Source organism: Dermochelys coriacea, chromosome 2 (genome assembly GCF_009764565.3).
Source record: "Dermochelys coriacea isolate rDerCor1 chromosome 2, rDerCor1.pri.v4, whole genome shotgun sequence".
In the NCBI taxonomy this organism is placed as follows: Eukaryota; Metazoa; Chordata; order Testudines; family Dermochelyidae; genus Dermochelys; species Dermochelys coriacea.
In genome coordinates this window covers 101,611,120-101,626,436 of record NC_050069.1, presented here as the reverse complement: position 1 = coordinate 101,626,436, position 15,317 = coordinate 101,611,120, and the positions used below count along the sequence as shown (strand labels likewise).

The 15,317-nt window shown below is 41.8% G+C and overlaps 1 protein-coding gene across 1 annotated transcript in view; it reads left to right on the top strand.

Moving 5' to 3' along the window:
* LOC119851303 (cytochrome b5) overlaps positions 1–14,971 on the top strand; it is a 28,106-nt gene extending 13,135 nt beyond the window's left edge. Inside the window, exons 3-5 of the mRNA XM_038390937.2 lie at positions 8,456–8,485; positions 12,372–12,406; positions 13,647–14,971. Of these exons, the coding sequence (XP_038246865.1) occupies positions 8,456–8,485; positions 12,372–12,406; positions 13,647–13,695 (114 nt within the window). The 3' untranslated portion in view covers positions 13,696–14,971. The remainder of the gene's footprint in view (positions 1–8,455; positions 8,486–12,371; positions 12,407–13,646) is intronic.
* Positions 14,972–15,317: the final 346 nt, after the last annotated feature.

Genomic DNA, 15,317 nt, shown 5'->3' with positions numbered 1-15,317 from the left:
ATGCCGTGGACTTACGGAGCGGTGCACTGTGGGTAGCTATTCCACAGTTCCTGCAGTCTCCGCTGTCCATTGGAATTCTGGGTTAAGCTCCGAATGCCTGATGGGGCAAAAACATTGTCAAGGGTGGTTTTGGATACATCTAGTCAGTCGCCCCTCCCTCCCTCCGTAAAAGCAACGGCAGACAATCGTTTCGCAACTTTTTTCCTGGGTTACCCTTACAGACGCCATAGCATGGCAAGCATGGAGCCCGCTCAGTTCACCACTGCTGTTGTGAGCATTGTAAACACCTTGCACATTATCCTGGAATATGTGCAGAACCGGGCTAAAAGACGCCAGCACGAGGACGATTGTGAGGAGGACATGGACACTGACGTTCCTGAAAGCATGGGCTGTGGCAATTAGGACATTATGGCAGCAGTGGGGCTGGTTGATACAGTGGAACACCGATACTGGGCCTGGCAAACAAGCACAGACTGGTATGACCTCATAGTGTTGCAGGTATGGGATGATTTCCAGTGGCTGCGAAACTTTCACATGCATAAGGCCACTTTCCTTGATCTTTATGAGTTGCTTTCCCCTGCCCTGAAGCGCAGACATACCAAGATGAGAGCTGCCCTGACTGTTGAGAAGCAAGTGGCGATAGCCCTGTGGAAGCTTGTCAGTCGGGAATCAATTTGGAGTGGGCAAATCTACTGTGGGGACTGCTGTGATCCAAGTAGCCAGTGCAATCACTGATGTTCCGCTATCAAGGGTAGTGACTCTGGGAAATGTGCAGGTCATACTGGATGGCTTTGCTGCAATGGGATTCCCTAACTGTGGTGGAGTGATAGACGGAATGCATATCCCTATCTTGGCACTGGACCACCTTGCCAATCAGTACGTAAACCGCAAGGGGTACGTCTCACTGGTGCTGTAAGCAGTGGTGGATCACAAGGGACGTTTCACCAACATCAACGTGGGATGGCCTTGCATGGCACTCGCATTTTACGATCTCAGGGCTGTTCGAACAGTTGCAAGAGGGGACTTACTCCAATTACCGTTGAGGATGTTGAAATGCCAGTAGTTATCCTTGGGGACCCAGCCTACTCCCTAATGCCATGGCTCATGAAGCCATACACAGGCAGCCTGGACAGTAGTTAGGAGCAGTTCAACTATAGGCTGAGCAAGGGCAGAATGATGGTAGAATGTGCCTTTGGATGTTTAAAAGCTCACTGCCGCTGTTTGCTGACTAGGTTAGACTTCAGTGCAACCAACATTCCCATTGTTATTGCTGCTTGCTGTGTGCTCCACAGCTCCGCGTGGCTTATATCTGTGAGAGTAAGGGGGAGTCATTTATGAAGGGGTGGGAGGTTGAAGCAAATCGCCTGGAGGCTGATTTTGAGCAGCCAGACACCAAGGCAATTAGAAGAGCACAGCTAGGCGCGCTGCGCATCAGAGAGGCTTTGAAAACCAGTTTCATGACTGGCCAGGCTACGGTGGGATAACTGGGTGTTTTTCTTCTTGCTGCAAACCGGCCCCCTTTGTTGATTTTAATTCCCTGTAAGCCAACCACCCTCCCCCCTTTGATCACAGCTGGCAAAGGAAATAAAGTAACTTGTTTTGAAACCATGCATTCTTTCTTTATTAATTAAAAAAAAAAAGTGAGATAACTGACAAGGTAGTTCGGGTGGGGTTGGGTGCAGGAGGAGGGAAGGACAAGGCCACATTGCTCATTGTAGCCGCACTACAAATCTAAACTGTTCAAATGACAGCCTTCTGTTGCTTGGGCCATCCTCTGGAGTGGATTGGTGGGATGCCTGGAGCCTCCTACCCCCGCGTTCTTGGGTGTCTGGGTGAGGAAGATATGGAAGTTGGGGAGGAGGGCAGGCGGTTATATAATGGATGCAGCGGGGGTCTGTGCTCTTGTTGGCTTTCCTGCAGCTCCAACAGATGCTTCATCATGTCCGTTTGCTCCCCCATTAGCCTCAGTATCGTCTCCTGCCTCTGCTCTTTGTGCTCACTTAATGCTTTCCTGGCCTCTGCCACTGAATGCCTCCATGCGTTAAGCTTTGCCCTGTCAGTGTGGGAGGACTGCATGAGCTCTGAAAACATGTCATCACAAGTGCATTTTTTTCACCTTCTGATTTGCGATAATCTCAGGGATGGAGATGATAAGGGGAGCATAGAAACATTTACACCTGTGGGGAGATAAAAAGGGAGAGTAAAATTTAAGGTGATACTTTCTGAGAACAAAAGGGAGACTCTTTCACAGTGAATCAAGCAATTCACAGCACATGTGCTTTAGGTACAAGATCGCATTTTGCCTTTTATATTGAGCACCTGCCGGTATGGTGACACATCACACACAGCTGGGCAACAGAATTCGGTTTCCAGGCAGCCATGGTAAGCCTTTTGGTATGTGGGGTTGGCTTCTTCTGCCTTCATAACATGTGGGAATGGTTCAATCTGTAGCGCCATTCTTTCCCATAGCAAGCAATGCTGGTTGGGTTTCACATATAAAAGGAGGGGCTACGGTTTTCGGGTGCATGTGCAAAATACACCTCCTCCCGCCGCGTGGCTATTCTCTGGGATGAGCCCTTCAACGCTCCCCTGCTGCGTGGCTATTCTCTGGGATGATCTCTTTTAGCCAAGCGCAAACAACCCAACATGAACAGGGTCCTTTTACTGTTCCTTTACAAAAACTCCCCTATTTCAACCAGGTGATCATGAATGATATCACTCTGCTGAGGCTAACACAGAAAGAAAAAGACCGAATGTTGCTTGAATGTGACCAAATCCCAGGACCATTCGCTGCCATGCTTTGTGCTGCAGTGATTCCAGACTACTTGCTACTGGCTTGGCATGGTAAAGTGTCCTACTCTGGAGGACGAAATAAGGCAGCCCTCCCCAGAAACGTTCTGCAAAGGCTTTCAGAGTACCTCCAGGAGAGTTTCATGGAGATGTCCCTGGAGGATTCCCGCTCCATTCCCAGACACGTTAACAGACTTTTCCAGAAGCTCTACTGTCTGCGAATGCATCCCAATTCTTCAGGGCAAATCAGACGAACACTATTGCTTTTAAACCCTGTACTGTAGTTACAAATGTGCACTCACCAGAGGTGCCTTCTCCGGCTTCAGGGTCGGGGATCCCGCCTTGGGAGGGTATTGGCTCCAGGGTGAGGAAAAGGTCCTGGCTGCCAGGGAGAACGAATTCACCTCTTGCCTGCTGCGCATTCTCCTCCTCCTCTTCCTAATCCACAAAATCCTCCCCCCTGTTGCGTGAGACTCCCCCCTTGCAGGTGTCCATGGATGGTGGTGGGGTAATGGTAGGGTCCCCCCCCTAGAATGCCATGCAGCTGATCATAGAAGTAGCATGTATGGGACTCTGACCTGGAGTGACCATTTGCCTCCTTTGTCTTTTAGTAGGCTTGCCTTACTTTCACGCGGCACTGTTGTGTGTACCTGTTGTAGCCTCTTTCCACCATGCCGTGTGCGATTTTGGCATATATATTAGTATTTCTTCTTTTTGATCGGAGTTAGTCCTGCACAGATTCTTCTCCCCATACAGCAATCAGATCCATTGTCTCCTTTTGGTTCATGCTGGAGCTTGTTTGCTTGGCTATTCTCTGGGATGATCCCTTCTAGCCAAGCGCAAACAACCCAACATGAACGGGGTCCTTTTACTGTTCCTTTATAAAAACTCCCCTATTTCAACCAGGTGACCATGAATGATATCTCTCTGCTGAGGCTAACGCAGAAAGATAAAGACCGAATGTTGCTTGAATATGACCAAATCCCAGGACCATGGGGGGACTGCATGGTCACCTGTGATGCTGAGCTCGCCACGGTGACCAAACAGGAAATGAAGTTCAAAATTTCCCAGGGCTTTTCCTGTGTACCTGGCTAGTGCATCGGAGTTCAAAACACTATCCAGAGCTGTCACATTGGAGCAGTCTGGGATAGATCCCGGAGGCCAATACCATCAAATTGCGTCTGCACTATCCCAAATTCGACCCAGCAAGGTCAATTTTAGCATACTCCCCTCGCCAGGGAGGAGTACAGAAGTTGATTTTAAGAGCCCTTTAGGTCGACGGAAGAGGGTTGGTTGTGTGGAAGCATTCATTTTAAAATCAATCTAACGCGGCTAAATTCGACCTAACCCTGTAGGGTAGACCAGAGCTAAGATACAACCGTTCCTGTTTATCCATTCAGCTAAAATTTCTCCAGACTCTTATCAACTCATGTCTCAGTTACTGAATAAAATATTTTTTCTCTGGCCCAGACAAATGCAATCGTGCCCCATTCATATCCATTCAGAATGCTGCTGCAAAGGTCATTTTCCTAGCCCACTGTCTCTTTGACCATCTCAACCTGTTTACATCCCTCCACTGACTCTCTTTTCTCTTTCACATCAAACATAAGTTACTTTCAAGGCCCTTCATGGCCTATCCTAACTCTCCTTTGCTCTGATGCCCAGAAAAATTGGTCAGTGTTCAGGTTCGCTGGTGTGTTGATACAACTGCTTATTGTGTTGACCAGTATCGTTTCCTTGTAATCCCCCTTTTATCTGTAGCCATCTCTTGTCTCTTAATTTACTTTGGAGTTGAGAGCCTTTCTTTTTTGTTCTGCTTCTACTTGTAATCACCTAGTACAATGAGGTCCTGGTCCATAACTAGGCTCCTAGTTGCTATGGTAATACTACTACTAAAATGATCCAGTGTCTCCCTGAGGCTGGAGAAAATTTGGAAAAACAAATCTAAAGTGAGCTGCCACACTAACTCATAATGAAGATTCTGAAACAAAGATGACAATATCATCATTAACTATTTTATGTTTGGGTATTTGAGTAGAAATATGCAGCCAGTGTGCTAACCCTAAACTGCTTCACACCTCGTGTAAAAGACCCAGCTGTCCTTCCCTTAACTGCTAATCTCCAGCTTCTGTTGTCTTGACAACTTCTGTGATTCTGTTATGCATACAGTTATCTGAGGTATAACAAACAAAAAACACTGACTTCATACTGTGTGTGGTTCCTAATTTATGCATTTATAAACTGCCTTTTAAAAACTTACCTGACTGTCCCAGACTTCATCTTTTGCCTTAGGGTGCTGTAGAATTCAGGACCATTGCAACAGAATGCCACAAAGCACATGGGACCTTGATTAGTTTGCTTCTATGTATTGTTCGTGTGTGAATGGCAGAAGGGGCTATCAAATCAGGGTAATTGTTCAGTTTGTTACACAGTAGACTGAAGGAATGTGTATCTTTTAGGAACATAGGAAATATAAATCTGCTGGTGCATGGAATTTTGAAATGCATTGGAGAGTTGCATTCAGTTGAATAAGGAAACATTCTGGAAATTATTTATAAGCGAATGATGTTGTCATCATCATCCTCACCGCTCCCATAACTGCATTAGTCATTGGGGCACCATTATTGATGAGCAATCAACTAATTGTCTCCACCCCTGATGATTGTGTGTCAGTGCTTGAGTCTCCGCGAAGTCCATTCCTGTCCAGTCTTTTATGTTGTCAATCCATCTCTTCTTCGGTCTCCCTCTTCTTCTCTTCCCCTGTACTGTCCCTTGAAGGATGATCTTGGATAGGCCAGATCTTGTTACATGGCTGTACCACTTCAGCTTGCACTTCTTCATGGTCATCAGGAGGTCTTCATATGACCCAGTGCATTGGGTGATGATGTTGCGGACCTCTTAGTGACGTGGTCAAAGTAGGAGATGCCCAGGATTTTACCAAAGTATCTCATCTCTACTATCTGTATTTTCCGTTCAAGTTCTTCTATAAGGGTCCATGTCTCACATGCATACAGAAAAATGGAGATGACCAATGCGTACAGCAGTTTCAGTTTGGATTCCAGGGAGGTGTTCTTTTTCCTCCAGATTGGCTTTAGCTTTGTTGGCGATGCTGCTGTTTGCGCAGTTCTTGCCAGAATTTCAGCCTTTGATCCTTCATCAGTGATGATTGCCCCCAAAAACTGGAACTATTTCACTGTCTCCAGCTCTTGTCCACTGAGTTTGTTCGCCCTCCCTCCCCCCCCATACTGACTCTGCATATGTGATCTTTTAAGGCATCAGTCATGATGCGCTCCAAATAGATGTTGAACAGTGTGTGTGAAAGAAGGCAACCTTGCTGAATTCAAATAGTGGTGCAAAACCACTCTCCTATTGTGCCATTGACAAGAACTGCACTACTGGCCTTGGCATACAGTTCTTTAATGGTAAGAATAAGCTTATGACGAACATTGTATACTTCATGGTTGCTCAGAGAGCTTCATGCCATACTCTGTCAAACGCCGTATTGAGGTCATCAAAGATGTGGTAAATGTCCTGTTGGTTTTGTAGTTGCTTCTCACACTGAACATGAAGATTGAAAATCTGTTCTGTGGTGGTACTTCTGGCACAAAAGCCAGCCAGAGATGATATTCCCTGATTGTGGCTTCAGTCTGTTCAATATGACTTTCAACATCACTTTGCTGGGGTGGCTAATTAAGCTTATGGTCTGGTAATTTTGACACAATTGCAGGTTATCTTTCTTTGTCAGAGTGATGATTAGTGACTGTGTCCACGTGGAGGGCCACTCACTGGTCTGCCAGATCTTGTTGCAGATCTTGGTGAGTACATTTTACTATTTCTTCTCCAAATTTCATCAGTTCGGCTGGGATATTGTCAATACCTGTAGCTTTTCCGTTCTTGAGTGATTTCACAGCATCTGCACTTCTTCATGCTGTATTGGAAAGTTCTCCTCTGTTGAATCTGGGCTGTCTAGGACACTAGGGTCTCCACTTGTCTGGTGCTTGCATAGATCAGAGCAGTAGTTTGTCCACCTGTTGATGATGTCCCTTTCTTCTGTTCCCTTCTTTGTCTTGAATTGTGTTAGCTTTGGTCCATCTTTCCTTCGTCAGATCTTTTACAACCTGGAAGGCTCGTTTGCTATTTTTATTATTGATACACTTTTCAATTTTAGAGCATCATTTTTCAATCCATATGTCCTTGTCCACCTTCATTACTTTCTTGATCTTTCTGCTAATCGCTCTGTATTTATCAGCTTCTCTCAGTGCTGTTCTTGTCTCTCTTAAGCTCTCTTCTAATGTCACACATCTGTAGTGTTTCATTTCTGACCCATGGTTTTGTTGTCTTACAATGTTTCCCAAGGATGTCCATTGCTGCCTCATTCATTAGTGGTGAAATTGTTGGTCGTTGCTTCTACGTCGTCATCTAGAGCAAGCAGCAGGGCAAATTTTCTGCTGATCATTGCTTGGAATGACTCAGCAATGTTTCGGTTTCTGATTCTTTCCAAGTCAAACTTGGTTCTGGTGAATTTTGGCCTGATGATTTTCCTTAGCCACAACCAAAAATTTAGCATCACAAGGTTGTGATCACTTCCAATATCATCACCGGGGAAGCTCTTTGTTTTAGCTCTGTTAATCCCAGAACTAAATCAGTTTTGCACCATGTTGTAGTCGATCTGGCTGTGATTTAGTCTATTAGGTGCATGCCATGTTGATAGTCTGCATGCTTTATGTGCTCCTAATGTGTTTGCCAGAACCAGATTATTATAACTGACAAACTCAAAAAGCCTCAATCCTGTCTCATTTGTTATTGCATTACAGAAAGGGCCACAATAATCTCACCAGTCTGCCTGTGCATCAGTACGTACTTTAGCATTCCAGTCTCCCTGTACAATCCGGGTATCTTTCTTGTATATCGTATCAATGATGTCTTGGAACTGATTGTAAAAATTTTCAATTTGCTCATCATCATGTCTGTTGTAGGGGTGTAGACTAGTACCACTGTGATATTAAATGGCACTGTCTTTAGAAGGATGAAATAAGCCTGGTGGACATGGGGTGGCATCCTAATACTGAATTCTTGATATCTTTATACACCGTTTATATGTTTGTCCTCTCCATTGTAATAGAGTACATGGCCTTCTTCCATTAGTGCCTCTCCAAAATTCTTCCATCTGATCTCAGAGATTCCTAGTAGGTGCCAGGTGTATTGTTCCATTTCGTACGTGAGTTCTTTCAGCCTCCCTATTTGTCTGAATGTCCCTACATTCCATGTGACTATGGTGGTGATATCTCCTCCACGGATCCTCTTGGTTGGGGTTACGCCAATAGTATACTTGTTGTGTCCGCCCTGGTGGGAGACTCATGGTGGGATCAATCCAGTGTGGACATGATTGACTTGCTCATCATATGTTGTGTCTTGGGCAAATTTCTAACCTGGTGGAGCCCATCCCTCTACAGGCTGCCCTCTTTTAGTTGCCCCTTACAAGATGCAGGAGGAGCAGTGGGCCTATTCTGTCCCCGGTAGTGGAAGGCAGCTGCATGATCTTAAGTCTATACTGTGAAAAAAAATTAGTGGCACAGCATTGTTAACTGAAACTAGTGACCTTCTCAGAAATCCTCTTTGATACACTTCATTCTTGTCTAACCTTTTTTCCCTTATTTTCTTACAGGATGACAGAGACAAAATTCAGAAACCAGCGGTAAGTGTCATCACTCTGAAATCTCAAATCCAGTGTTTCATCTGGACACTGAGGCTTTTTGCACAGTGTACCTACTGAGAGACAAAAGGACATGAAGATCAAGTTTATTTTAAAATAAAACCTTAACGTAGTTTAAAGTATCGTACTTGCCCTGAGACTCACTGTCAATCTGTGTGGCTTTACAGTAAACGTTTCCTATTGGCTAAAAATGTTTTCTTCTGTTCTTGCCCAAAAAAGCCCCTCCCAACAAACAAAATTGGAAATTAATTCCAGTCTCTCATTGTTTCACTGTATAGAAAGTGCCACCAAATGTACAAATTAACTATGTTTTCTAGTTTTTATATAAAAATAATCTTGAGTGTTAAGTGTAAAAGTTAAACTTTAGGCAAAGGTTATTAAGTTGTCTTTGTTTAAGTTTTGTATGAACAGTTGGGGACAAAGCTGAAGAGTTTCTAATTACCTCAACTTTTGCAGTATGACTCTTGGCAAAATGGACACAATTCGCAAATCCTACAAGCATGACAGTTACCACACCTGTACACAATTAAGTTGAAGCTAGAATAAAATTGCGTCAGGTCTGAATTACTATACCTTTTCTATCAAAACCTGAAACATTTTAGATTAGGTAAACACAGAATACTAGTACCACGGATTTTTTTTAGTGCTCTTTCTTTATTTACAGGACATGCATCCATAACAGATGCTTTTGGATGTATCTACGATTAAAATAAAGCCACAGAAATTAGTAGAAGTGGTGCCAGCAAGTTGGAAGTAAGCAGCAAATTATGAGGGCCAGGGCTTGTTTAGATTCTGATGCTAGTACACCTGTAGTAGGTGCAGCAGAATGCCTAGTAGGCAATTAGATTAAACTGTGCCATCTTGCTTGCTAATTATCTGTTCCAAAATTTAGTTTCCTGCAGACTTACCACCCAGTCAGGGATGTCTTGCTGCAATTATAAAGAGAGCACTAACTTTGAGAGTCCTCCTTCCTCCCCCATAATTTGCTTTGAAAAAAGTATACATTTCCTGTTACTCCCTAAAAATATTTTAAAAGTACTTTAGTAACATTAACTCACCCCCAGTCTATATGTTTAACAATTAAATTATGTATTCTATACAACAAGATTCCAGGATTGTCACTTTGTGTCACTCTGAATCGTATTATGTCTCTAGAGTCAGTGTGAAGCTCTGGAAACAGCAACAAACATAATCAAAGGATATTTTTGTTCCGACTATCACTACGTTTTGCGATCTGTTACCCTCCAGTTTTTAAGTTTTCTGTCATTTTGACTTTACAAATTACAGCCACGTGGTGCATAGCTCCAATAAGGCATGTATCTATGCCATGTCAAGAGTCCTGGAGCAGGCATTCTCAACCTTTTTTCTTTGAGGCCGTCCCAACATGTTATAAAAACTCAGGGCTTCAGCTGGGAGAAGTGTGGGGCAGAGCAAGCTTGGGGTTCTGGGCTTCAACTGCCCAGCAGTGGGGAGGCCTTGGGGCTTCAGCCCACAGGGTGCCTGGGGCTTTGTGGCCCCCACTTTGGAAATGCTTTCCTAGAGCATCCTGATATCTAAGTTAATGTACAGTTCATTTGCATACAGCTATTTCAATGGTTGTATGGGGGAGACTGTACAGATAGTGGATTACTTATCCCAACTGTCTCCTGCGCAAAGCAATACAAATCTCCCAGTACAACCCTCCCAGAAAAATCAGTGCAACAGCCCACACAACAATCAGCAGACAAAACAATCTAAAGACTCTCAGCCCCTCATGGCATCACAAACCCCTCATTCACCACAAATCTATACAACTCTCCCAGCACAACTCTCCCATAGACAAATCAGCACAACCACCCACACAGAAAAACAACCAGCATACACAATAATCCTAAATATCACTCTGAAGTCTAAAATGTCTGAGTTAGTGTGAAGTGATGGAAACCGTTACAAGCATATTTGAGAGACCTTTTTGTTTAGAATATCACCAGTTTTCAATCATCACTGGGATTCATGGTCTGTTACCATCCAATTTTTAAATTCTCAGTGGCTTTTAGACACATGGCTTTACGAATTACCTCTGTGCAACCACTCAAGCTTTCAGCTACTAGTAGTTTAATTCGTAAACTAACTGCTACACTGAGCAGATTTTAATTAGAGCATTAACTTTATTTTCTGACTTTCTGTTGAAATGTGCAACTTTGGCATTGCAGTTTTGTGTTTTAGTATCTTGTTTTTAAAAACAAAAACTGCTAATGCAAGTTAGCATTTAAATGATTAAGTCTTGAAGTCCAGATGTCCCTGAGGTAAATGGGATGGTGGATGAGTGAGTTCTCACAATTGTTCCTGTTGTTTGGCTGGAGGAACTGTTAAGTGCTGGGTTAACACAGCAGCAGCACATTTGAAAAATGTCATCAAAGAATATAAACACTGAAGATGTGTACTCTGTGCATGCAGGTTTGTGGGACCAGGCTATTTGTGTTTTTGAAGGATGTACACAGAGATAGTGTAAGAATTGGTATTCCTTTTGTGAACAGTCCCAGCATCTTGTGTTTTAGTTGAAGGAGGAAGACTAGCAATTTGTACTTGTTTCCTTAGTGTTAGTGGGATTTCAGTTTTCCATAAATTTTCTATCAGGAAGCTTCACATTTTAGATCTATGCCGAACGACGAGTCCAGGAGCTCGTTGTTGTTTGTTTCCTGTGAGAACAACACAAAATTGATAAGCAAATAGCCTGTGCTATCTTTACAACCAACACTATCTTCTGATGTGTTGTACTTACCATAAATCAAGAAAACTGAAATGTTTTGACCAGACTATACTCCTCCATTAGGAGTTGCTGTTTGAAGTCACTGGGATTTGTGCTTCAAAGTCACTTAAGTGTTTTTCAAAATCTCACCCTTATGTGCCTATCCAGGGTTTATAGGAGCCTAAATTTAGGCTCGGGATTTCAAAATCACAGTAACTTCGTTAATGTATTGAAGCCTAAATGTCTAACACTAAAGCAACGTGCTTTTGACATGACACCAATCTAATGTCACTAATGAAGTTGTTGAATACAATGTTAACCCTTGATGTTGTGAATACTTATGCACATGCTTAACTTCAAGCACATTGGTAGTTCCATTGCTGTTAATAGGGCTACTCATGTGAGTATAGCTATATACCTGCTATATGTTCAATATTTTGTTTTTGTCTGTAACGGTTTCTTTGTTTGAATAAGACATACTAATAGTAGTGGCATTTAAAAAAATAATTTATTATTGATTTTAAAGTTGCAATAGCACAAAACTTCAAATTAGTTTTACAAAGCTTCGATATGATGTAAATTAATCAAGTGAATTAATCACTCCACCCTCATTCTCAATAAGAAGTATTTATGTACAAATTTGGAGTATTTAGTCTGAATTATTGGCAACCAAAAAGCCTTGATCTTAAAATGATTTTGTTTTTCCACTGCAATAATTAAACCTTGAAATGTTTACCTGAGATTGAAACCAAGCATGGAAAGTTTAGGCCCCAAAGAATATCTAAACAGTCTTGATATAACCTTAACTACAGACGTTAATGCAACCACTAATTAGTACGAGAGGGACATTAAAAAACGACTTGGCAACAATTTTAGGTAACCATTTTGTTATAAATGAGGTATAAATTGCAGCAGGAACATGGGATCAGAATGTTATCCGATTAGCAAAAGCTTTTAACTATAAGGCTGACTTCATCCAGGCACGAAAGCTGCATTTGTGGCTTGCTTTGGCTAGTTGTTGGAAAAAGATATAAATCAAAGTGTTATGGTGAATCCATTTCCTTTAGCCAGTCCTCTGTGGGGAGATGGGGGGAAATTGCCACACATATTCAGTATCTTAGTTATGACTTTGTTTTTCAGGAAACACTTATTACCACTGTGGACTCTAATTCCAGGTATAGTATGGATTGTAATGTCATAAATTAAAACAAAATTGTGCTTCATGGTTATCCTTCCCTAATTCAATGAAGTGGGGAAAAAATACTGTTCAGTTCCAACTACTAGCAAGTAATATGGTCGATTTTAGGGGCTTATCAATGCTAGGAAGTTAATTTGGAGTAAGATAAGGAGCGAATTTAAAGCAAGAAGCCATTCCTAATGAACTCCCTATGTGGATGCTCTTTATTCTAGAATGAGTGTGTCCACACAGGGAATAACTAGGAATAACTTCCCATGGAGTCATACCCTAGGAATGGATGACATGTGAAGGCTGTTGCTATATGTAAATCCCAGGTTTGCTCTCAGCACTCTCCAGGGCATGTTGTAGTCTTACCATGCAGATTTTACACTTCATCTTCAAGTTAAAAGTTTACTTTGTTCTAGAGAAGATCTGATATGCAACTAATGCAGGAGATGCTTGGTGATCTTACTCACTAGTGCTGCTGCTGTCACTAGCTACTCTGGCTGCCTTATTGATAAGCATCAGCTCAGAAAAGTCTTTGCTGCTGCATCTAAGTTAAGGAGGATTCTGGGCTAAACTTAGAGCAGCACATATACACGGTACCCTCGCTATTATGCAGGATTTGGGATCCATGTGTGGTACCGCTTTAAAACAAATTGCAATTAAAGTAATTAAATTTGGGATCCAGGACCGTGACCGCGTTATATGCGAATTCGTGCTATATAGACGTGTGTTATAGCGAGGGTCCAGTGTAGTAGACTTTTAAAATATGCATAAATGTTCACATTTCAACACAATCCAGCCAGAACTTCATGCATTAATACTGTTCATTACCTAGAGGAATCCTGTGATTCAAGAACCTTCCATATCACTTCCCATAGAGAAATTGAAGTACCAAAAGTTTTATTGGGAAGGCTCACCTGTATCTTCTCTTCAGTGAATGGCACTGTTCTGTTGCAACAAGCCATGGCTTTAAGTTTGGCTGGAATCTTATTCTCCAATCAGCAAACTTAGGCTTTGAAACAAAGTTTTTATAACTATGCACGCTATCATGTTGGCTGGCAAGAGCATATCACCAACCTAAACACTCCCCCAGTCAAAGGCTCTCTTATCTTCATCTGAAGAGTGGAAAAGGATTACAAAGTAAAACTTTTTTATAACCAATAAATCTCATCTGTAATTTAGCAGCTGATAGACATTGCATGAAAATAATGTCTCACTGTGATTCCTTCTAGTTGGTGGACCAGTTGGGTGATCCCAGCAATAGCTAGCAATTATTTGTAGCCCTGATGTATCATTTCTACATGTCAGAGTAAGCATTCTACTGAACCAATAAAAGGAGAGACTGATTGTGGAAAGAAAACAGAGCAATCTTAACTCACTACCACTTCCTGACAAAGCATAATAGCTGAAAAGAAATGTTTTAAATTGAACTTTTCCAGAAAACTTTCTGCTGTGCACTTTCTTCTTAATTCTACCTTTTACTCACTGTTTAAGTGCTAAAGGTAGTGTTTATCTTTTGTATAACACTGTTTTATTCTCAATGAACCATTTAGATAAATGCTGATTTCTGTATTACAACAGACGTTATGTATGTACCTGCCTGAAACTTGTAACATTGCTTCTTTATTGTTTATTAAGGCTCTGTCTGAATTTAATATGAATCCTTCAGCCCAAAATAACTATGAAAATTGGTGGGCATGTGTCCATGAAAACAATGTTCATTTTACCTTTTACCCATAATCTTGCATTCTTTGCTTTCAGTCTAGCATTGCTTTCAAATCAATTGTTTTTTCTTTCTACATAAAGAAACAAATTCCATTTTTTTTTTACCTTTTATTTAAAAATAAAATGGAGAAAGCTCTGTGGTAGTAGGTCTAAGGGTCGGTAAAGCTTGTAAACATATGTAGAGTGTAGCCTATACAATGTGTGGACCTACATGTCAGGCTGTACAATGTCTACTTAAAAGACCTTTCTGACATCTTGAACCTAGGACTGGTACAGAGTGCTACCATAAAAGCCAGATTGCTTAATTCAGTTTCTTATTGGAAAAGCATCACTGAAGCATAGTGAAATTAAACTTAGAGAAATAATTGGGAACTCTCATATAACATTATCCTGTCTATTTTGAAAAAAAACATACAAATCAAAAGCTCTTTTATTGGTTTGCTTTTCTGGGGGAAAAATATTTATGTAAATTCCACAACAGGTAATTTTCTAAGTGGAGCAAAATATTACTTTTAGCAACCAGAGCTCTGTACAGACATGACTGTAACTTATCCTACAACTTGAGTCAAAGCTTTAGGAAATCTTCAACTTAAAGCTATGGTTCCTAGTAAGTGAAACTGATTATCTAACACTTACTCAGTTTTACTGTGCTGTTCTTAGTACTAAGGAAAAAAGGAACATACAACTTGTACTTATCATGAAATAACTCTTGGGGAGAGGATCTTGCTGATTGCATTTTCTAGGGCAATGTTTTTAACTTGTGCTACTATTTTTTCTATTTTATTCATATGTACAATATCATGAATAAAAGCACATCCTAGTGTATCTTTCCCACATTCCTATAAAATCGGATTTTCTGTGGGTATGTCTACACAGCAACATAAGCCTAGGATAATGGGCTTGAGTCAGCTGGACTTGTGTCAGAAACCCAGGCTTGAGTGTCCTACACTGGTTAAGCTAGGTTAAGGATTTTCTGACCTGTGCTTGAACCTGGGGCTCTGGTATTCACACTGCAGTGTACAGACCATCAATCAAAATAACCTAACACAGAGGTGCCTAGTGCCCTGCACCCCACAGTGTTGACACTCCATCCCTACAAATGTGTTGCATTGTGGGAAAACTGTCCATCCTTTTTCTAACTGATGGTGCTATTGATGGGATTCAGATGCCAATAAGGA